The sequence below is a fragment of the Ambystoma mexicanum genome, chromosome 5q (assembly GCF_040938575.1).
Source record: "Ambystoma mexicanum isolate Mex_15411 chromosome 5q, UKY_AmexF1_1, whole genome shotgun sequence".
NCBI classification, from domain to species: Eukaryota; Metazoa; Chordata; class Amphibia; order Caudata; family Ambystomatidae; genus Ambystoma; species Ambystoma mexicanum.
The window spans coordinates 828,557,205-828,581,609 of record NC_090933.1 but is presented as its reverse complement, the minus strand read 5'-3'; the positions used below and the strand labels follow the sequence as shown (position 1 = coordinate 828,581,609).

The following is a 24,405-nucleotide window of genomic DNA, read 5'->3' as shown; positions in this document are numbered from 1 at the left end:
AACTACTTCACAAGTGGATCACCACCACAACAATACACAAGATCTCTAAGGAAAAACATTTTACCCCATTGACAAAAGAGCGACAGCAAAATGGTTTACCCCGCTACTCAGCCTCATGAAAAAAAAACAAAGCTTTGAACTAGAATGGAGGAATAAAAACAACAAATCTACTCATACAAAAAGGAAATCCAAAAGGACAAAAAGAAATACTTTGACAACAGAATCACCAAAGCTTCCAATACCCAAAACAGTGTTTAAAATCATAAACAAAATAAGAAACACCCCTAGCTGCAACAACACACCAATACCTTTTCTGAAACTATGCAACAACCTTGCAGACCACTTCAAAAACAAAATCAGCACCATCCAACAGATCATACAAAGCAGACCATGCAACCTCCTCATGCAATAACCCCCCACCCATCCGGGGATCACCAAAACGAACTCCAAAACTTACCCCAAATATCAGCCGAGACATTTGTCAAACTGGTAAACAATAGCAACAAATCAGTCCTCACACAAGGAACACCCATGGAATACCACAGAAACCTATTCAACCAATCAATTTCTATATGGAAAGTATCACAATCTTTCAAATCAGCATACATCAAGCCGCTCCCCAAGGACACATCAGGCAACATGGATAACCCATCTCCAACATCCCATACACAGCAAAAACTACTCTAAACATACATCTGTAGAATAACACAAGAATTCATAGAAGAACATCTACTGCTGGATCAGGCACAAGTAGGCTTCAGACCGATGAGAGGAACAGAAATGACACTGCTTTCAATCTGGGACGATCTAAAGTCGAATGCAGACTCAGACAAAATCACAGCTCTAATATTTCTGGATCTCTCTGCCTCATTTGACACTGTCAACCACGACATCCTCACCGGGAGATTGGAAGAAATAGGAATCACTGACCTAGCCTTAGTATGGGTTAAGTCTTTCCTAACAAACAGAACAGAAACCATATCAAGCAAACCTTTCAAATCCACCTCACTATAATCAAGAATTGTTTCTTCTTCCTACATGCAGTAAAAAGGAACCTACCATTCCTTTCTTTCACCCACAAAACAGTCACCATCATCACACTCGTGTCCAGAGTATACTACGCCTATACCTAGGAATGTCAGAACGACTGTTAAAGAAACTCCAGCGCATCCAAAACGCTGAGGCCAGACTCCTGCTCAAACTACCACGAAGAGAACACATTACCCCAGAACTGAAAATGCTACTCTGGCTACCAATAAAACTGTGAATAAAGTTCAAATCACTGTTCATTAGCCCAGCACTGAAAATGTTACTCTGGCTACCAATAAAACAGCAAATAAAGTTCAAATCAATGTTCATAACGCACAGGGAACAGAGCCTGTAAAAGAGAAAATAAACGTCTACTACCCAACAAGACCACTCAGAACAAGCAACAACATCTGCCTAAAAGCAAAACTATACAACAAAAGAACATTTCGATGATGACCTTTCTCTCACCTGGCACCAATAACCTGGAATGAGCTACCAAAAACATTGTAACACAAGGGATCATCTTTAACTCAGAAAACTATCCAACCCTTGGCTCATTGCTCCAGAAACAGAAGGAAATGACTCAGAAGCATCTGCATGTGGGAAAAAAGAATCCCAGAGAGGGAACCCATTATCCCTAGCTTAATCTTCCCTAACTGGACTGTGAGGTGAGAAGACCATTACTACATACCGCTAGCCCACAGAGGAAACATAGGTAGGTTAGGACCTCGCTTGGGAATGGGCAAGGAGGGACCAGGAGGACAGGGGGGGATGCTATATCCACATACCACTAGTCCACAGAGGAAACATAGGCAGATAAGGACCACCCACAAGGGAATGGGCGGAAAGGGACCAGAATCCTCTAAACTAAACATCACCAACACCAGGGTTGGGGAACACACTTGTTTCAGCCCGGTACACACACCACTAATGTAGCACAGAAGACAACTGCCACCCCCATCATACCTGCCAACTAGGTGGACAAACTACAGTACCAAACTCACAGGATAACCATAGATGTAGAGCAAAGAAATGCAAAGACTAAGAGATAAGAATAAATCCACTAACCCAACTATAAAACCTCGACTTTGCCCTACACTGCTCATACAGAAACCACACAACCACTTCTCCCCACAGCAATCCGCACGTACTTCACCGCACTGCAACAACAGACAAAAAACACATAACCATGTCAACAGCACATGGGACCTCGCACCGACCCAATAACTGCACTCAAGCTTAGCGGACGGAGCAAACCGAGCTGAAGCTGCCAACAAGACATCACAACTCTGACGCTCCTATTCCCACTACACCCTACTAATCCCTGCCCCCTTTCAGATCCACCAGAGAGACTGGGGACGAAGCTGGTAGTGGTGGTGCATGGTTCAAATACCTTTAACATTAACATTAACATGTGCTGTGTTTACATTCTTAATTGAAAGAACCTGAAGGACATATTTGACAATAGCAAGTAATCATACAGCAAGCTGAAGAACAGGTCAATTAGAACAATGCTGGGGAAGTTGAGATATTATAGATTTCCTTCAATGTGCAGGATTCCATCATTCCCCTTTCCCAAAGATCATATGACAACTCATCTAATCCTACCATGCTATGATTATATCCTTAAACACATTATTTAATTCCTTCCAATTTTGTATATTTTCTTGTGAGTGTGAGTTACGAGGAGAGGTGTTGAGAAAGGCTGTAATATTGAGGCAACATATATAATTTGCATAGAGTGGAGACATGTCTCCCTGAACGTGGTATTAATTTAGATGGAGGTGTATCTTTAATAATAGCTTTAAAATGTGTTTCACCGAGATACGTTGGTTTTATTTGACAAAATGATTTGTGAATAACACAACGCAATTTAAATAAAACAACACATTTGAAGCGGAGGAAATCCAGTAAAAAAGAAAAATAGGTTCTCGTCTTGTAATCACTTTAACACACATTGCCGTTGAGTGTTTAACCTGCTGCATGGATGAAATATCACAATTGGAAATGCTAAACACTTAAAGTCAGTTGCAAAAATATAGTTCTTTCAGTACAGCTGTTTTTGCAGGAGTGTCATTTGGTAGTTGCTAGGAACTGTTGTCATGGCTAATCTGTTACTGTGTGTTCCCTCTGTGGACTCCTTTACAGCTCCTGCGATTTAAGAAATAAAGGGCCTGATTATATAATGTTTGCACCAGTTCAAACATTTTGCAAATGCCCTTAGCACACGGTTTGATGCTTTTGCAATACAGAATTGAGTAACACGGTTTTGCACAATCAGCAATTCCCAAGAATTGCTGCAATAGATGAAATGCTTATTTTATAGATAATTAGCAGAAGTACCCGTTCTCTGAACGGGTTCGGTAGACAAACATTACAACACAGATGCTGTAGGTCACCGTTCTGATTCACTTATCACTTGATGTGCTTTGCACCCTGAAGTAAACTGCACTGAGAAAGGGCGCGTGTGTCTCGCTGACAGACGGGGGGAGGCGAGAATTGGTGTGCTGCTGCATATTGGGACCTTCTGTGCTCTCTGACCACCTGTCACCTCGCCCTGGCCTGGTGCACATTGTTGAGGTGCATTTCGGTGCAAATAACTTGAAAACCGTGCATCCTATGGCTTGGACCTCGAGTTTTGTTTCTTATGTAGGGACCAGTCCTTCTACGACCACATTGATGTTTTGCCGATTTTAAGCGAACGTCTCATGTCTGAAGGTGCTAAAATCCAGGGAAATGGGTGGGGTGTCCAAATGTCATGTAGGTTGTAATGTCCGGAACTGTCTTAACAGGTAACTATGCAAACTTTGGTGCAGATTGGTGAACCAGTGTGGAATTGTATAAGAAACAATACTTTTGTACAAACCCACACACAACATTTGACTTTTTTTTATATGTAAGATAAGCATGAGCAGGACAGTTTGGGCACAACTCAAACCCATAAAATGTCCATGGGTTCACCAGGGTCATACTTTCCAGATGTTGCCCTAGGTTCCAGATATGAGGTTCTACTGATTTGTACCTCACAGCAATTTTAGAGTAATAGTAATAGGACAGTCGATTCTTGGCATTTGGAGAGGCAAGAATGTTTAGGAGTGTTAGGTAAGGGAGTGATAGGATTCACTGTATAGAGTAAACTTAAATTGATAGTAGGGCCTAGGTAGTTTGTTTGTTTGTTTGTTTGTTTGTTTTATTATTTATAATGCGCAGATGCACCCAAGGGTATCAGGGCGCAGCATTTCCAAGAATATACGAAGCTTAGTTACAGATACAAATAACACAAGTAGACAATGGGGATATATACAAGCAAATAAGGAGAACCGGCAATATATACAGTATATACAGGAGTACAAGTGGACACACGTAGTTACAATGTGTGCTAATGGTGGGGTTATGGTGGGGTTATTTTGGGAAGCTGGAGAACACAGATTGTGGGTAGGTGGGGGTGTGAAATGTGGAGGAGGGGCAGTACCACACACATGAATGTTGAAGGTCAAATGAATGAGAATTGTATGTTCATTCACTAGGAGGAACTGAAGGCCGGAGCAGCAAGAACCCCAAATGCATTAGCTGGCCGGTGGTGAAGGCCAACATTTAGAATCCCCATGTGCATTTTGTAGGTGGTGGAGAAGGTAAAGCAGTGAAAATCGCACATGCATTTAGTAAATGGAAGATGAAGCTAAAGGAATTGCGTACCACATGCATTTTGTAGGTGTAGAAGAAGGCTTGAGAGTGTGATTGTGAACGTGCGGTCTCGGTTTTGTAAATCCTCACAACTAAAACGCAAATCGACCGAGGTTTCCACCACATGGTATGATAATGAGTTTAGACAGGCAAAAGGAAGATTGATTAGTGAAGCTAGGATTCAAACATTGTCAAATGGCCATGGGTTAAGGATGGCTAAAGCTGAATACCGAAGGTCATTAAGGCAGTAAAAGAGGGCATGGTATGAGAATACCTGGAGGGCCCTGTTGAATGTTAGCAGCAAAGGGGATTCGAGGGTCTTTTGGGGTGTGATTGGCACTGGGCACAGAGTGGGATCAAACACGTTGCAGGGCTGCATCACAGAACAACCCTGGGTAGAATATTATAGTGCACTCTACGGTGACGATGGGGACGAAAGCTGTACGACTCCCTCTGAAGGGGTTTGTGCTACGAATGGAGATGGGCTTAACTATTGCTCATTGGTATTGAGCTGTGAAGAGGTTGGAAGAGTGTTATTGTGCTAAAAGTTGGGAAAGGCACCAGGACCAGACAGGGTACCAATAGATTTGTATGCGAATGAGCCTGTTGTTTTGGTCCCGTATTTAACAAAATTATATAATGCAATCCGGAGTCATAACATGGTACCTGTGTCCTGGACAAGTGCAGAGTTGGTCCTGATCCACAAAAAAGGCCCCAGAAATCAGCCTTCTAACTACAGATCAATCTTGCTATTAGATGTAGGGGGGAAAACCCATGCAGGGTTTTATTATCCCATCTTGAGGCCTGGGGAACAGTAGTCACGTCATAAACTACTGCCAAGCAGGCTTCTGCAAGAGCTTAAGTACAGTCAATCAAAGCTTGCAGCTGCGGTTGGTGTGTGATACATATGCAGTTCTTAGGAAGGTCAGCGTTTACGCAGTCCATGTACATAAGCGTACTGCATTTGACACTGTACCCAGGCATCGCCTCTGGGAGAATCTCAGGGGGCATACCATTCCGGCTGCCGGCTTGACCACCATTCAGAGCTTGTACACGGTTATTACAGTAGTGGTTCAGTGGGGAATTGTTTGCAGGACCCTCAGTAGTATTACAATTGAAAAGGGCATTCGCCGGGTGTGCGTATTGGTTCCCAAAATATTTTGTATTTTCGTTAATGGTGTTATTGAGGAGCTGTTGTCCTCCCAGACTGACGCATCAATGCTAGCTGGATACCAGTCCAACTGTTTGTGGATGACACAGTTTTACTATCATTAACACCCACTGGCGCACGCAAGCAGTTTGACATACGTGTTGCTTTTTGTAAGAGAAAAGATCTGGCACTCAATGTAAGCAAGACAAAATACACGATTTTTAGCACCAACACTAGGAGGAAATGCAAAGGGTTTAAGTTAGCCCTGGAAGAAGGTGAAACAGAAAAAGTAATGTTTTATGATTATTTGTTGGTCAGATTGATGGCATCCTGTGGCTGGTCTATGCAGTTGGAGAAAGCAAGGACTACTTTGGCCAAATAAGTTGGCACCCTCGCTAGGTTCACTCTAGAGCATGGAAATGGGGCAATGCCTGTCTCACTTGAAGCATATAAGGCTCAGGCAGACAAACTGCAATTTACGTGGCGGAGCTGTGGGGGCAGATGACCATTTCTCCACTGGTGATTGCTGAGAATAAGAATTTAAAAAATATACTGGGATTACCTTCCTGCACGCCAAATCTTCCAGTATTATTAGAGACCTGTATGAAGGGGATTCTGCCAGCTTTGCCCAGGGTTTTTCTGGATTCGGATATGGACCAACGAGAACCTTGCTAAATATAGAGAAGCACTGGTGGATGTTTTATCAAAGTCAGGGAGCATCTCTTTGAAGTGGGCTGCCCACGTTAAGAGATGCTTAGGGGACATGGATCTTGGCGATTACTGGTGGAATTTGAGTATAATTTCAACTCACCCCTAAAGCTGTGGGTAAAACTGCCGCTCTTGCTAAGGTACAGCGTGATATTTCTGTAAAATATGCTGGTTCCCTGTCCCTGGCATGTTAGGCTACTATCAAAATACAGGAAGTTTATGAGGAGTATCTTGATTATGTCAGTCCCAAATTTGAAAGGTCAATGTATATAACGTTTTGTTTTGGGATCTTGCCTGTGCCAGTCTTGAAACCTGAGTGGCATAATGGTGTCTCTCCTGTGTGCCCTTTGTGTAATAACATGGACGAGGATTTGAATCTGTTGTTATGCTGTGTCCTGTTACATTGCCACTGAGAACACGTTTTTAAAGCCACTGTTCTTGCAATTTTAATGTTATGTGAGGCTATTTTTATGTATTGTGTGATGTTTTTATGGAATGTGGGTTTTTATAACTTCATTTGTCGAAAAAAAAGCTTTTCTGAACTGAACTGAAGAACATAACCAGGATTATGCTCCAGCCTGATTAAAGCTCACACATGGTTCACCCCGGAGCTCAAAACCCTGCGTCAACAAAAAAACAAACTTGAAGCACTCTGGAAATTAGTGCCTTCTATAAATAACAGAACCAATCTCACCAACATCTCCACCCTCTACAAAAATGAGATTATACGGGCCAAGAAAGAATCTCTCAACACTAGGATCTCCCAGGCAAGCTCCAGTACTAAGGAGCTCTTTAACATACTAAAGGAATTAGAAAACCCCATTACCCCCACTGACTCTTGCACTAAGGATAAACCCTGGTGCACAGGGATCCAGAATGCCCTAGCTAACAAAATCTCAGGGCTCCAAACTAAAATCAACAACAAACGACAACAACTCACTCTCGATCCCACCTCCTTCCCCACGCCCCCTCCACCTACTGCCACTAATTCAGGCTTCACCTTCAAAAAGGTATCCATATTGGAGGTTCAGAAAATTATAGCATCCCTTAAACCATCGAATTGCAAGGGGGACAGCTGCCCCGCACAGATCATAAAAGATGCAGCTAGGGATCTCTCCCCATTTATCACCAAATTAATAAACCTGTCCTTCGCCAACAACATGGTCCCCAGCAATCTGAAACAGTCCTGGGTCCTACCGCTACTAAAAAAAACTACTCTCAACCCTGACATCCCCACGAATTACAGACCCATTACCACCGTCCCATTCCTACTAAAAATCTTGGATAGAGTGGCTTATTTACAAATCCAGGACTACCTTGAGGCCAATCACCTACTAGGAACTCGCCAATCTGGCTTTCGACCTCAACACGGGACAGAAACGGCCCTTGTTGATCTCAAATGCCAGATAGACGAACTCAAAGACAAAAACAAGGCTGCCGTCCTTCTACTCCTTGACCTCTCCGCTGCCTTTGACCTGGTCGACCATAAAATCCTGTGCAACCATTTATCTCTGGCAGCACACTTCTCCCACTCTGCAGTCACATGGATCCAATCTTTCCTGGACAACAGAACCATGCGGGTCTTCTCCCCCCTAGCAGCGGCTGACCCCATCCCCATCACCTGCGGTGTCCCACAAGGATCCTGTGTCTCACCTACCCTTTACAATATTTTCACTAAGCCCTTATTCGACAAGCTGGACAATCTGGGTGTCACCTATACTAACTACGCAGATGACACCCAGATACTCCTCACCTTATCAGGCAACTACAACAAGGACGCCAAATGGATCAATGAAGTCTTTTCCATCATTCAGGCATGGATGGCCACACATGGCCTATGCCTGAATGATGACAAGACTGAATTGCTTCTTGTCGGCTCACCGAACACTATCAGTAAACTCTGTCCCGGCTACACTAGCTTCACTATTGACGGTAATACCATACCCATTGCCAAGAGCGTAAAAACCCTCGGTTTCTACCTAGACACGAACATCAACCTAGCTAAACAAATCAACATGACCGCCTCAGCCACTGCCTACACCGGTAAACTTATCAGGGCCTGCAGACCACTGATCTCCCCTAGCAACTGTCTCATCCTAGCCAGAGCACTCATTCAATCTAAACTGGATTACTGTAATAGCCTCTATGTAGGTGCCAACAAAACAGTAATCAATAAATTGCAAGTTTTACAAAATAACGCACTCCGTGCCGCCCTCAATATTCCTAGAAGGGAACACATCTCCGCCACCAGAACTGCCTGCAAATGGTTGTCCATCCAACAGAAAATTGATTTGAAAACCATATGCCTTACTTACAAAGCCCTCAATCATCTTGCCCCACCCTACCTCTCGAACAAATTTACACTAAGACAGAACACTAGAACCACCAGATCGTCCAACTCATTACAACTAACAGTTCCCAAATACTCCCTCAAAAGAGCTGGAGGATCCAGCTTCCCAACCTTGGCATCACAACTCTGGAATTCCATCCCACTGGATATTAAATCCACACCTACTTTCCAACCCTTCAGAACCAAGGTCATTTCCTGGTTAACCAACAAATAACTGTCCTACCACTTATGTATGCACTCCGAATGTCCAATTTTATGTATACTGTTTGAATACTATTATCTATGCCCTATCAATACTGTACTATTGTCTTTTACCTGTAACCTGATGTTCAAAGCGCATATATACCCCCGGGTCAAGAGCGCTATATAAATAAATAAACAAACAAACAAACAAACACCTATACTTTCATAATACTACAGATAGGGAGGGAGACTAAGATACAGATGAAGAGGTGCAGGCAATGGAGAATGCATTGCATTGTCAAGCACAAGCACTGTACACAGGAAGCAGTCTTCAGATGTTCCCCATGCACTAGTGTACGGTCTTTTCCAAAAACAGTATGAAAAAGCACACGCTAGTGGTAATACAACTATGCAGTGTTTCATGTCAACAACACTGGGTCAGCAGTGAACAGTTCCCACACAGCATCCACTCCACTGTATCCCGAGAAGACTTCAAGATACAGGAGAGGTTAGAACCCTCCCCAAAAATCATCAGAAAAGCAACACAGACATTTTGCCACCTGCCACTTATGCAAACATGTTTCTTGCACCAGGGGCCAGTTGAGCTGACACACACGTGATGACATCATAAACCTGTCTGGAAAAAGGAAAGGGGTAAATGTTATCCTCATACCCTTCAAATGCAGGCAATGGGCACATGTTCAACACCATCCTGAACCATTACACCATAGATTATTCCTGATGCATAGATTTTCATACACCTTGTCAGAATATTTTGTTTGGAGGGAGGAAGCAGCAGGTCCATCTCGTGGAAGAACATACCAGAAATTCTGCAAGTGATGAAGATACCAGCCGGCTGCAGCAAAGCAGATAACATGGCATGGTGAAATGTGTGCATATCTTCACACTGACAGTAGTGGTTGAGAGCATTGCAAACGTTAATCTTTAGATTGTTTCTTTATCAACAATGTATTTGGCATTACCACCACCAGAGGCACTCTCTGAGTCCTAGTAATGTGCTCACACATTGTTCTATCTGCCCCAATGTATTTAGCTCTACTATTCATTAGACTATATACATCCTTTTTTCTGCACTTTCCCATGCACTGTTACTAACCTCTTGCCCAGGCAAATAGACGAATGTAGGGTGATGCAGGAACATATGCTGCGTCTTCATGGCATTCTACACTAGGTCGTCATTCAGTTCACAGTAACTGACAGGGTTCAAGAAATGCACAAGGTATGCACCTGTATTCCTTTGTCTTGCTAGTTCTGACCACACGACTCCACACCCTGAATTCTACCACTTCTGCTAGAGGAGATAAAGTGACCCTGCAAGTTGAGGTTGCTACTGGGACGGGCCATGCTTGGCCAGAAATGGGGGTGCAAGGAAGATGGTTTCCTGGCCCAGAGTCAGAGGGGGAATTTTACCCATCTCCTGTTGAGTCCCACAAGGATCCATCCTCTCCCCTGTGATCTTTCATCTTTACATGGAACTACATGCTCTATACAACATCCACATCCACCAATATGCAGATGACACGCAGCTCTACCTCAAGGTATCCTCCATCAAACACATCCACAGGCTCAATGCCTGACTCTCATTGATCCAGTTGTGGATGTCCAGTGCTTACATGAAGCTCACCCCAGCAAGACTGAATTCATACTGCTGGCCAACAACACTGAACACCCTGACATTCAGACCTGGCTCTCTACTATGCAAGTCGAGAGCTTCACACCCCAGCTGGCCACCTGCGCCAAGTGCCTTGGGTTCGACATCGACTGACACCTCTCCTTCAACAAGCGTATAGCAAGGAAGACACAAACAACATGGTTCCAACTTTCTCTCTTGTGAACAATACAGCCCTTCTTCGCACTAAACAAATTCAGACACTTGGATGGTAGAAATGCCCTTTTGGAATGCCTTCCGGCAACTTCCCTAGCTCCCCTGAGATGTGTCATGCATGCCTCAGCATGGTTCATCAAAGGACTCTGCAAATTCAACCACATCACTTCAGCCCTCCTCAAACTGCACTGGCATCCAATGCAAGCCTGTATCATTTTCAAATCCTGCTACATCATCTACAAGGCAGCCATCCTAAAGTCCCACTGAGAAACCCATCCTCTGCAGAGACCTACACTCCACCAGAAGTAAAGACATGTAAAGACTTGAACTCTGCCGGTGGAGGAAGGAAAAAAAACAGAAGACAGGCTTTCTCTGTATTTGCCCCATGAGTCTGTAACCTCCTCCCTGTCAGCATCCAACGTGCCCCTCGCGTTTACAGTTCAGGAAGGAGCTCAAGAACCTCCTCTTCAAGGAATGGCTCCACTCTAACACCCATGTCCATCCACCATCCACTCCCCACCCGACCTGAGACTGAGTGTATCTGATCCCCACTGTTTCATCCTCTGGTTACTTGTCGATCCGTTGCTGACTATTGCCCTCCTTCACTCCCATGCTGTTAGATCCCCACTCCCTTGTTTCTATGCTCCCTAACCTTATTCTTCCCATATGATTGTAAGGCACTATGTTGCTTCCCAAAGCTAATCCTGTGCTCAGTAAATATCCTACCCTAATAATATTATTGAATGGAAGTGTTTGCATATTCCAATGCTTGCCTCTCCCCAGTCACTTTTTCTGGCAAACTGAAGTGTCATGGGCGGCGATATCTGCTGGCCTGACTTCACCCTCTTGAGGAAAGTCATAAGCCACCCACATGGACATGCAATGATGCATTGGCCCCAATCTACACTCCTCCTGAGTTATCTGAGGGGACCATCGCTAACTGCTTTGCCTGGTGTTCTTCGGTCACCAACAGCACCCATCTGCCCTTTATCCTGCTGCACCCCTGCTACTTTTCTCTTATCCTAGAGCATATTTTCCTATCTACAAACTCCAATTTCAAAGTACTGATCTACCTCTGCACATACTCCTCTAGTAACGCCATAACATGCTCCATATTTGTAGCTATATCCTCTTCCTCAATCAAATATCAGTAGGCAATAGGGATATCTCAAGATAAGTGCATGTGATCAATGTGTAGCACTGTTGCAAGTATGAGATAATCTGATCCATGTTTTACTAAATCGTTTGGTTTAGTAGCTTGATACTTGGCCCTGCAATTAATTCCTAAGTACTCTTTTTTCACCATGTGTCAGGATGAAGTAGCATTATGTTGCTTGCACTGATATTTTTCGGAGGTCAATTAGTCCCTCTTGGATTTCATTGAAAAAGGATGTAGGGTTGGTGTTGTAGCAACAAGGGTCTGATTATGTTTATCAGTTCTTTAATATGAGACTGTTTTGCAATCATTTTTTTAACCTTCGTTCTTAGGAAGATTAGTTGGGGACAAAATGGTTCCATACACTTAAACATGGACATGCTGAAAATGTTTTAAGTGGAGGATGAGAAAATGTCATGAAGAGAATGTATCTGAAGTGATCTAAACTCAGCCCCCACCAGTAAAAATTCCCATCTGGAGGATTATTTTTCCACTTAATTCTGTTTTTTATATGAGCAGTTTGAAGGACAGTGGACATCCTTTGCAACCCAACTGTCGAGCAGAGGAATAGCTAGTCACTCTGTACTGCACACTGCATTGCAGAGAGTTGATACACCTGATTCATGTCCCCTAGCAGTGAACCATTTCATATCGAGAGCCACTAAAGTACAGTAAACACAAATTCACAGGGACTTACCAGTGTAGACCATGGATCTTTGTGTGTCATTACAACACAATCTAGTCTGCTTATATCTGGAGTAAAACAATTTTCTCAAGACGTGCGATATCACTCTGCCAAGTCACCGTTCCTTTAAGGTGCAGTCCATCCTGAGTAGCACTCTTGTTCTGATCAGCCTGGGTCATCTCGCGAGACAAAACACATTCTGGGTTGCCACTCATTCTGTGCTCCCTATCTCTCATCATGCGCTTCTCTACCAGCTCCCCTTCCCCAGCACGCATCCTGTGCAGAACATTTCTGATGGACTGTATCACGTGATTGAAACCGCAATTAAATGAAATAGTATAATTATACAACACTTTCTGTTAGGTGAATACAAACTGAGAATATTAAAAGCGTTATACGTTATTCCATAGCTTTCCATAACGTACATTCATAATGTGAATTAAAGAGTCTAACTGATGATTAAACTCTTTAAGGAAATGATTTATTGGCGATGTATTCTAATAATACGTTCATATTTTTTATTGTTTATTCTTAAAACGGTTTGATGTTCCCTTTGCTGGGTTGTCGAGCATTGTGCCAGGCAGGGCATTAAGTTATACTAAGCCAAATATAATAAAACACAATACTCCGAATATTCACACACAGTGCCCAGGAGCTGGCACTCACGTTCTTTAGAAGGCAGGGTGAATCCTCTGATACAGAGTTGCCTTCTGAGCACTCTACAGCCTATCTGGCGCCTGCCCCACTTCCCGTTGCAGTTTTCCCTTGCCCCACTTTTCCCTCCCCTTCAACGTTCCACCTTCTTTACCCCAAAAGTGTATTGTTCACATACTTGCCACCTCTGAAGGACCTGCTCCTAGTTTCCTGTCTGAGGCAGATTGTGGATATTGAAAGGGAACACCTCAGAAACCTTAATTTGCCTTTTTCAAGGCAGCAGTCTTTTCTGTAGTATTTCTTTTTTTGTGTGCATAAAAAGCGGTTTATGCTCTTAATGCCATACTTTTTTCCCCTATACACCATAAAGCATTTGCACCCTGGACTTTATCCCTGGGTGCTAATGACAATGATTCCTTCAGCGGCCTGCCTTTCTGGGATTGTAAAGGTCAGCCGGCCTTGTTAAGGGTGTTCACTATGATCGGTCCCTTTAACTCATCTGACTGTCACCACCAGCCTTGCCTTATAAGGAATGTTACTATTATTGTATGACATAAGGATTGCGAACTAAGCATTATTCAAGGATTCCAAATGTGATATTATGCGGCATGAGCTGCACATAAAGGGGGGGTAAATAATGAAGTGGGTCTACACTCTACAAACCCTTATTCATTGGTGGACCTGAGTACATCCTATTAAATGTTGCTTGTATAAAAAATATGTACACACTTTCAGTTCTAGTAAAGTGACAGGAATTATCAGAGAGAAGTCCGGTTACAGTCCCATCAATGCTTGCGCAAATATCTAATTCACATGACACATTGTTGAGAGAAACGCAAATGCTGGAGAGTGGCATGCGGGCATCTTTTCAACTGCTTGCCTTCTTAATCCTTTTACAAAAGAAAGAGCTATTCCGGGATGCAGAGCACAAATCCTGAGGAGACAGCACCAAGGGTTGAGTGATGAATGCTCTTGCAAATTCAGAAAAGTATTGCTCATGAATTAATTTCGAGGCTATATTATTCAGCTATTTTGCACCAGCCATGTCATTTCAAGCCATTATTGAATTTGACCTTGTTTTTAATACTGCACTCTGGATATTATCTTATGGTGATAACTAATGTTTCTTTCTTTTCAGGAAACAAGTTCTGGGTCTTTAAGGACACTACACTCCAGCCAGGTTACCCTCATGACTTGATCACCCTTGGAAGTGGAATTCCCCCCCATGGGATCGATACAGCTGTATGGTGGGAAGATGTTGGAAAAACCTATTTCTTCAAGGGGGAGAGGTTAGTATTGGTTCCATGAATAAAAGTAAGATTTGCAGCAATATATACCCCCCGTAATGTAGGATTCAATTATGTAGCCATCTACCGAACACATTCCTCAAAATCAATTTTAAAAGTATTTGCTAATGTTTATATCAGTCAGAAGCACAGCTTGCTTCTCAGAGACAGCTCAACACCTGCTGATAACCTGTTCAAGCATGCTAGTTCTGTCACTTTAGATGGGCTCCACGAATTTGTGGGAAGCGAATCACAGATTTTTTTTTTAGCATATGTCAGCATATGAGGTATATTTGAACTGATTAAAATTTTGTTTTCAGATCCATGCAGAGAATAGCAAGTTACTCATTTGACTATAAAGAAATTGTTATATTTATAAAGAGTTCAGGATAATCTAACACAAAGTTAAGTCTTCAAAGAGTGGGAGTAACATTGTTAAGGTGCAAACACTCAGTCTATACCACTGCAAATTCAACTATGAAATTGAAAGTATTAACACTCATTCCATACAACTACAAATTCAACCTTAACAGTGACTTAATCTATAGTATTGATACAACCTGCCTAATACTTTAAGTGCATGCATAATTCCGTTTGGTGTCATGTAAAGCTTTCACTATCCAATGTCATGAGCTTAGATTTGCTTCTGTTATCATTTTAGCCTGACAAACTACCAATGTTTTGTAAAAGTGGATATCTTAGACTCACAAAATATCCTTGTGAAGAATATAGTATGATCTAATCTGTGTAAAGTTTTACTTTCAACACCGTTTCCTTCTGTCTGAGCCTTTGGAAGGCAGAGTGTTTCCTTACAAGTTGAGCCACTGACCCTGTTACAATATCAAACAATGGGGGAGACAGCAGACAACCTTGATGTGACACATTTGGAGATTCTAATAATATGTTAGTAATGCATTCCAAGGGCTATACCAGGGGTAAATGTCCTAGCAACCCAAGAGGGCACCGCAACGTTTACTCCTGGTATAGCCAATGGAATGCGTTAGTAATGCTATTGGCAACCCTGGTTACCAAAGCAGTAAACCGTGTATCCCATTCATTGAATGAAAATAATTTTTCAAGATGGCTGCCATGGTTGTAGAATCACCATGGCATCCGGAAAAGCAAAGCTCATGCGGCAGTTGGCGCCACCACTAAAATCAGGTTAGTGTGGTTGTGCGGGGGGAGGGTGGGTTGGGATTTGAAAGAAGGAAAAAAAGGCAAAGGAGAGTGGGGGGAATATGGCAGGCTTGCAGCTGGCCATGAGGTGGCTTGGAACACGGGTTAGATCAAGAGTATCAGCCCGTGTTTCCAGCCTCCTGATTGGCTTGCTCCCACCTGCCAGATGCTAATAATGAATGAAAACTGCTCTCACACTTTTGTACATGGTCATTATAGCAACCACAGCAAATATATTCCATATTTACACAGGGCTGCCATACTTATACATTATAATGACACATTCTGAATGTTTTGATTGGAAAACATAGGTATATTTTAGCATTAGGTTATGATATGATATGGCATTTATAACGGGCCTATACACAAGTGTATCAAGCCACGAAAGTTACTGAAAAGTAATTCAGTTGTTAATTTATGTCACAAGTTTAAATCTGTTTCAGTTTAAGATTTATTGTACATATGATATGAAAGGTTATTTATTACACGCTTAATACCCAGAGGTTTCTAAGTGAAGACACAGGGATCAAACCCGTGTTGCTCCGCATCGTCTTGCTTCCAAGGCAAGCATGTTGCCGCTGAGCTATCCTCCGGTGACCATAACATACCATAATGAATGCAGATACATATGCACATTTGTGTGTTGGGATTTTATAATATCAATTAATTAAAAGCAAACCTTTTAACTTAATTGTTTATTTTATTTGAATTGGTATCCCTTATTGGTCCAACCCGGAAGGTCTTGCAGTGCCTTACACATTTCAAAATAGGGGAGGTGAACATTATCAGGACAGGATAGGAAAAGGAAGTGGTCTGCTTGGATATGATGTGGGGAAAGATGTATGTTTTGAGGCTTTTTCAGAAAGTGGTGATGAGGGTGCGGTGCATAGGTGGAGTGTTAGGAGGTTACAAATTGTGGGTGCCACTGAGTGAATGCTGGTTTTTGTGAGCAGGTTAGTTTGCAGAGTGGAATATGTAGGATATATTGTTTGGCTTGTCGTGTGTTTGTGTGTGTAATGGGTTTCAGTGTGTTGTGAAGGGAGGATGGGGCTTTTAGATGGATGGCTTTCTATACAATTGACAGCAATTGTCTGAGGAACATGGAACTAGTAGAGCTACAAGAAAATGGGGGGTTGATGTGTGAGTGTTTGAGTAGATTCAAGATGAGTCTTGCTGCTTCTTTCTGTATGACCTGACAAATTCTGAGTTTGTGCAGAACAATACAAATTTGTGTTTAAAGATAATGATGTACAAGGATTATTTATTTCATTCTTTAAACCTTTGAAATTATAACTGTACCAAATGCGCATGTACATTTTCCACCCGCTGATGTGGTTTTATATTGATTATTTCCTAAATTCCAGCTATAATGTGTTAAATAAGGATGTCAAGCACACATCTAGAATCATCTAGTATCACTCTGTGGTGATGTGTGACATACCACTCCTCCTCCTTTCTCTGACTTTCCTCTGTTCACCCCAGACAAGGTTTCTAGACATGTCCGATCTATGAAAGTCTTGTTAAAACAGGTTCTTCCCTGTTCTTCCAAAACCATCAAGGACCACATTGACAACTTCACTCCTGCCTTGGCCTACTTCTGCAATCACTCTTTTGCCACTGGAACCTTCCCTTCCCCTCTGAAGCACTCTCTGGTGCACCCCCTTCTCAAGAAACCCTCAGACGACCCCTCCTGTCCGGCTATCGCCCGATCTCCATTCCTCCTTTCCTGGGCAAACTCTTGGAAAAGCTGTCCATCTTTCAGCTTAATCTAAACTTCTCTCCTGAACATCCACAAAGACCTACTCTCTTACCTTGATGCTAATCAACCCTCTGTCCTCATCCTACTCGATCTCTCTTCTGCTTTTGACACATTCAACCATACCATCCTGCTCAACTGGCTCCGTGATAACTTGGGTATCACTGATCAGGCCCTGGCCTGACTGACCTCTTTCCGCTCAGACCGACCCTCCCAGATGCAACTTGGGTCCTTCCTCTCCTCAATCTCACTCTCTACCCGTGGTGTTCCCCAGGGTTCTAACTTCTCTCCCTGGCTGTTCAACCAATACCTGGCACCTCTCGCCCACTGCATTGCTGCTCTCTGCTCCAACTTTCACTGCTATGTGGATGACACTCAGCTAGCTTTCAGGCTCCCCTCTGCCACCTCTCCTCCCTCTCTCATCCGGAATTGCCTGTCTGCAATCCAGGAGTGCTGTGCCGCCAATGATCTCTGCCTTAAGGCCAGTAAGACGGAGATCCTCCTCATCGGCATGCCTGCACCTTCCTTTCTTGTCACTCTCTGGCCGGCCACTCTTGGCCCTCTTCCTGCTCCCACCTGTGAGGCTAAGAACCTCTGGGTCATCTTCAAATCTACATGTTCCTTCTCTCCTCACATCTCTGACATCTCTAGGAAGTCAAACTACCAGCTGCACCTCCTGAGAGGTATTCTTCTTTTCCGCCAGAAGCTCACTGTCTCCGGAACTTTGGTTCTCTCTAGGCTGGACTACTGCAACAGTCTCTTTTTAAATGTGCCTGCCTCTACTCTCTGTCCTTTACAGCTCATCCAGAACAGTACTTCAAGACTTGTACTTGGCCTAAGCCCAGGGATCGTATCTCTCCAGCCCTGACATCTCTCCATTGGCTCCCAGTGGCTGCAAGGACCAAGTTCTATACCCTCTGCATTGTCCACAAAGCCTTCTGGGGCCTGGGACCGAAATACCTCCAACTCTCTCTTCGGAAATATCTTCCTACTCTAGCTCTTTGCTCCTCTACCTCCAACTCCTTGGCGGTCAATCACTTCTCCAAGCATCAAATTGGGGGCAGATCTTTATTTGATTGGTGCCTCCCTCTGGAACAGGCTCCCTGCTTCTCTGAAACTTGAGCAGAACCATCTCCATTTCCGGAAGCACCTCAAGACCTTCCAATTTGTTTTTGCCTTCTCTCTTCCACTCCCCTGCTGATCTCCAGTCTGATACTGCACTGGTCAACTGGTTACCCTCTGAATTCAGGCCCAGGTCCCTGCCCATCCATTTGCACTTCTGCACTGCCTCCTGGCAACCCCTGCACTTGGGGTCTATATCTGCAACCCTACAGTCCCCTTACCTGCACTTTTCAGACACATGTTGTCTGCACTTTTAACGCTTGCACTTGCCACCTGTTGGCCGCGTGACTTATGTTTCAATCCCATGACTGGCACATGCCCACACTCCCCTCCACCCCAGCACTTTTACCCCTCCCCTCTCCCCTGCACTTGCACGATCTCAATGTCACTAGGCCTAGTAAGATCGTTGTCTTTGTCCTCCCTCTCTTTCCCCTCCCTTGCTGCGTCGTGTCTTGAAACACTTGTGTATAGGCGCGTTATAAATCCCATATCATATCATATCATACATGTGTTCACAACGCATGTGTGTATTCCTCCTCACTTCCTAGGAACCAGTCGGTATACATATCTTTCCCTTTATCAGATCAAGGAATTGCACATGTTAAATTGACCGTTATACAGACAGCCAGTCAAAAAGATACCATAGGGGACATTATCAGGGGAGGGGAGAGGGAAGGATGAAGAGAAAAGTAGGGTCCTGAGAAGTTTCTGGAACTTAATGAGGTCCGGCTCAAGTCTGAGAGGAGCAGGGAGGCCATTCCAGAGGGAGGCACCTGCGGAGGAGAGAGTTCTGCCCCCCACTCTCTGCTTGGAAAAACATCTGATCTGCAGAGAGTTGGAGCTAGAAGACCAAAGGACTCTAGCAGGGAGGTATTTAGGGAGAGGGAGTTGGATGTAGTAGGATCCCAGGCCTTGTGGATTATGCACAGGGTTTTGAACTCGATCCTCGCAGCCACCGAGAGCAAGTGAAGAGATTTTAGGACTGGAGAGATGCAGTCCCTGGGCTTGAGGACAAGGATGTCTTTCAGTCCTATTCTGGATTAGTTGAAGGTGGCGAAGGGACAAATCAGGTAGATGGATGAAGAGGCTGTTGCATTAGTTTAGCTTGGAGAGGACCAGATCTCTGGAGACATGGGCCTCATAACGAGTTTGGAGGTAGCCATGCTGTTTTACCGGCATGGCTACCCCCAAACTCCGGTCCGGGTCCCGCAAAATAGGAATTACCGGGCCATTCTGACCTTTGCGGGCCCTGTAATTCCCATTTGTGGGACCCGGACACGGTATGTCCCCATTCCCATTTGAGCCCCCATAGGACTCAATGGGAATGGGGAGGATGGTAACAACGGCCCTGTTAATAACGAGGCCGTTGCCACCGTCCAGTACTGCTCACGGGTGCCATTCTGCATGCCTGGTCTGACCAGGCATCCAGAGCGGCACCCGCGAGCATACTGTGAATGTTGCGGCAAGGTAACAATGGCGCCAGGAGCACTACCAGCGCCATTGTTGCCTTACCGCAACACTCCTAATGAGGCCCATTGAGTTTCTGGGGGAAGGTGATGAAAGGGAGAATGCCTCTGAGGGGGTGTATCTGAAAGTGGGCCTTCTTGGCGAGGTCAGTGGTGTGAAGAGAGAAGGAGAGGAGGAGTCGAAGAGGATACCAAGGTTTTTTGCCCCACAGGAGGGTGATTGGAGAGGGCCCATGGAGGGCAGCCAGAGAGTAGGTGGAAAAGAGTGATCTAGGGTCCCAATGAGAAGGAACTCAGTCTTACTGGCATTAAGGCCGAGATCGTTGGCAGTGCACCATGCCATAATAGCAGACAGACAGTCAGGAATGAAAGAGGAGGCACGCTTGCCGGAGAGCTACGTGTCGTCCGCATAACACCAGATGTTAGGAGAGAAGGGAGAGATCAAATGATATGATATGATTGGGTATTAAGGGCATTATAAATAACCTGAGGTTTCTAAGCGCGGACCCGTGGATCGAACCTGTGTTGCTCCGTATGGTTCTGCTTTCAAGGTAAGCACGTTACCCCTGAGCTATCCTGCCGCGACCAGGCGATCCATGACAGAAACTGGGATCATGAGATATAATCAAAGTAGCTTTAAATACCAAAGTGGCAACATAGTGATCGATTATTAGTATGACATCTTCAAAAAGTAAGGCTTGGGAGCTGTGTACCTTCATTCAGTAATCAGGTTAATGACAATACTGAATGTCCTTAAGCGAATAAGTGCTATGAACATGAAATTCATGTATGTGTTTTCCTATTACTTGTCGATGTACATTTGTAAATATATGTCTGTTATTTGTTTCAAATAATTATTACATTCCTGTCGGCTGTTTGTATCTGTATTCATTTTACACATTATTGTTTCATGTAAATCTTTTAATGTTACATGTGTTATATAGGGTGACGAGTTTAATTAAGAATCAATTGAACTTGCAAGGAGGTTTTTCAGATTTCTTCTTTGTTCATAACGAATACAACACACCTGAAACGAATGAGGTTGACAGCAACATTGCAGCTTCATTTTGTCGATAAGTTTCTTCTCTGGGATACAATCCTGTCCGAAAATACCTGCATTCAGCCGTATGTGTTGAAATATATGATTGATAAAGTACATGTAAAATCCTGCAGAGAACTAAATAGCTCTCACATTGTGCTTGTTAAATTAAATCTGATGTCACAGGGATTGGACAATGCGTATATGAAATAAACTCTGAGATTAAAAGTGCAAGGTTTAAATCATGTGGTTCTGGGAAATATTGAGAATGCTACCATATTTGTAAATCAATCACTGCAAATAGTCACTATAAGCAAAGAAAACATGTACGTCCTCATTCACTAAAGCATTCCACCATAAACATGATTATATAACCCTGTAAAATAATAGGGCAATGCGCTTATTTCATTCTTACCCTTTCCCTGTTATTTTATAGCAAACAATATATGGGGTAAGTCATAGAATTCAGCGTGCGCCAAAATACATTTCCGTGCACAGCGTATTCATGGATTTAAACATCGATAACCAGCCGTGGTGCAGAGTGACGCAGCGACCCAGCAGCAGCGCCAGTTACGGCCCCCAACCCCTCCCCGTTTGCCATGAACAGCGCACAAATCCCATACATGGCGCACAGGCCAGTGGACCAGCATACAGCCCCCCAACCACGAATACGCCTGTAAAACTCCCTGCGCACCCCTCCGAATACACATACCCGGCTGCGCGGGGAGAATCACATGCGATTGGCCCTGTGCGAGCGGGGTACGTGTATTTCGGGGGTGCACGGGGAGAATCACACGCGATTGGCCCTGTGCGAGCGGGGTACGTGTATTTCGGGGGTGCGCGCGAAGTTTTACCCGCGATTGGCCTTGTGCGAGTGGGGTACGTGTATTTCGGTGGTGCGCAGGAAGTTTTACCCGCGATTGGCCTTGTGCGAGCGGGGTACGTGTATCATGGAGGTGCGCAGGGAGAATCGCACGCGATTGGTCCTGTGCGAGCGGGGTATGTGTATTTCGGGGGTGCGCGGGAAGTTTTACCCGCGATTGGCCTTGTGCGAGCGGGGTACGTGTATTACGGGGGTGCACAGTGAGAATCACATGCGGTTGGCCCTGTGCGAGTGGGGCCCGGGTATTTCGGGGGTGCGCAGGAAGTTTTACACGCAATTGGCCCTGTGCGAGCGGGGTACGTGTATTTCAGGGGTGCGCTGGAAGTATCACACGCAATTGGCCCTGTGGGAGCAGGGTACGTGTATTTCGGGGGTGCGCGGGAAGTTTCATCCGCGATTGGCCCTGTGCGAGCGTGGTACATGTATTTCGGCGGTGCGCGGGAACTTTTACCCGCGATTGGCCTTGTACGAGCAGGGTACGTGTATTTTGGGGGTGCGCGGGGAGAATCACACGCGTTTGCCCCTGTGCGAGCGGGGTACGTGTATTTCGAGGGTGCGCAGGGAGAATCACACGCAATTGGCCCTGTGCGAGCAGGGTACGTGTATTTCGGGGGGTGCCCCAACAAATTGTTAATGTGTGTCCTCCCAGGTGTGCCCTCTCCCCCCTCCCCAGGGCCTGCATGCAGACCACAACACGGGAACACACTGAACCCCTGGCCATGCCCCACAGGCAGCCCTTCCACCCTGGCGAAGCCCCCTAGCCAGCCCACATGTCACCACGCACAAGTGACCACCGACACATGTCCCCCAGCACCCCCATCCACCCAGCATTGAGGGTCAGGCCCCGACTCATGTCCCCCAGCACCCGCATCCACCCAGCATTGAGGGTCAGGCCTGACTCATGTCCTCCAGCATCCCCATCCACTCAGCATTGACGGGCACCTGCCAGCAGGCCCCGACTCATGTTCCCCAGCACCCCCATCCACCCAGAATTGAGGGTCAGGCCCCGACTCATGTCCCCCAGCACCCCCATCCACCCAGCATTGAGAGTCAGGCCCGACTCATGTCTCCCAGCACCCCCATCCACCCAGCATTGACGAGCACCTGCCAGCAGGCCCCGACTCATGTCCCCCTGCACCCCCACCCCCCCAGCAGTGACGGGCACCTGCCAGCAGACCCTGACTCATGCCCCCTGTACCCCCACCCCCCCAGCAGTGAGGGGCACCTGCCAGCAGGCCCCCACTCATGACCCCCTGCAACACGACATGAAGATGCACAATCATGGGCCTCATGTGCACCAAAATACCACAGCACGCCACCCCAGCCTTGACATGCAATGATTTTCCCAATCCACCACACACTGACATGACTATGTCATGACACAAATCAAAAGTCAACCATGTACATCAACACATGTCCGTCACACACACACACCGGTTGCCATAGATTGTGTAAACCCACATTTTGACATGCATGAACCCAATGAACGAATCCCACACATGAAAGTAAAATATTAAAATGTATTATGAACAAAATCAATGTAATGAAATGAACGCATAAAAAGAAATTACAAACATGAAATGAAATCATGTCCAAAAATATGAAATCTAAAGAAAAATGGTCCAACAAATCCAAAGGAAATGTAAAATTAAAATCCATTGCTCCATGGTGAAATCCAAAGAAAATGTACACATGAATCCAATGTCCAACTATGTACAAGTAATTTTCAAAGGGTCCATGAGCCCAACAAAAGAAATGAAACCTATCAAAGAAACTACCTAAGGAATAACTATATACAAAAGTGTGGGGCATAGTCCAATCAGCACAAAATAAAGGAAAACGAAAATGAAACCTAACACTAAAAACTATTTACAATGGCGGCGGGCTAGTCCGACGGCTCACTTTCCGATGTCCTCGGCCAGGGCATCATCAAACTCCTGCTCAATGTCCTGGAGGCAGTCCTCTTCCATGGCCCAGAGGGTTCGCAGGGACAACGCCATGTTGGACTCCAACTCCCTGCGAATAGCCTCGATGCACCCGGCCCCCCTCAGTGCCCTCCGCATGGAGTTCTCCGCCCTGACCATTGTGAGCCGTGCCTCTTCCGCCCGCTGCCGCTCCGCACCTATGGCCTGGCCCAACCGCTGCCACATGGAAGACACTCCCAATCCTGGGTCCTCCTGCTCTCTGGCCGATGCCTGCCCCTCGGATGTTGATGGCTCTGAGCCATCGTCG

At 44.9% G+C, this 24,405-nt stretch overlaps 1 protein-coding gene across 2 annotated transcripts in view; it reads left to right on the top strand.

Annotated features, from left to right (window-relative positions):
• Positions 1-24,405, top strand: part of MMP16 (matrix metallopeptidase 16) — an 892,963-nt gene that overhangs the window by 797,744 nt on the left and 70,814 nt on the right. For both annotated transcript variants that reach the window (XM_069621310.1, XM_069621309.1), the window contains one exon: positions 14,584-14,734. In XM_069621310.1, coding sequence (XP_069477411.1) covers positions 14,584-14,734 — 151 coding nt within the window. The remainder of the gene's footprint in view (positions 1-14,583; positions 14,735-24,405) is intronic.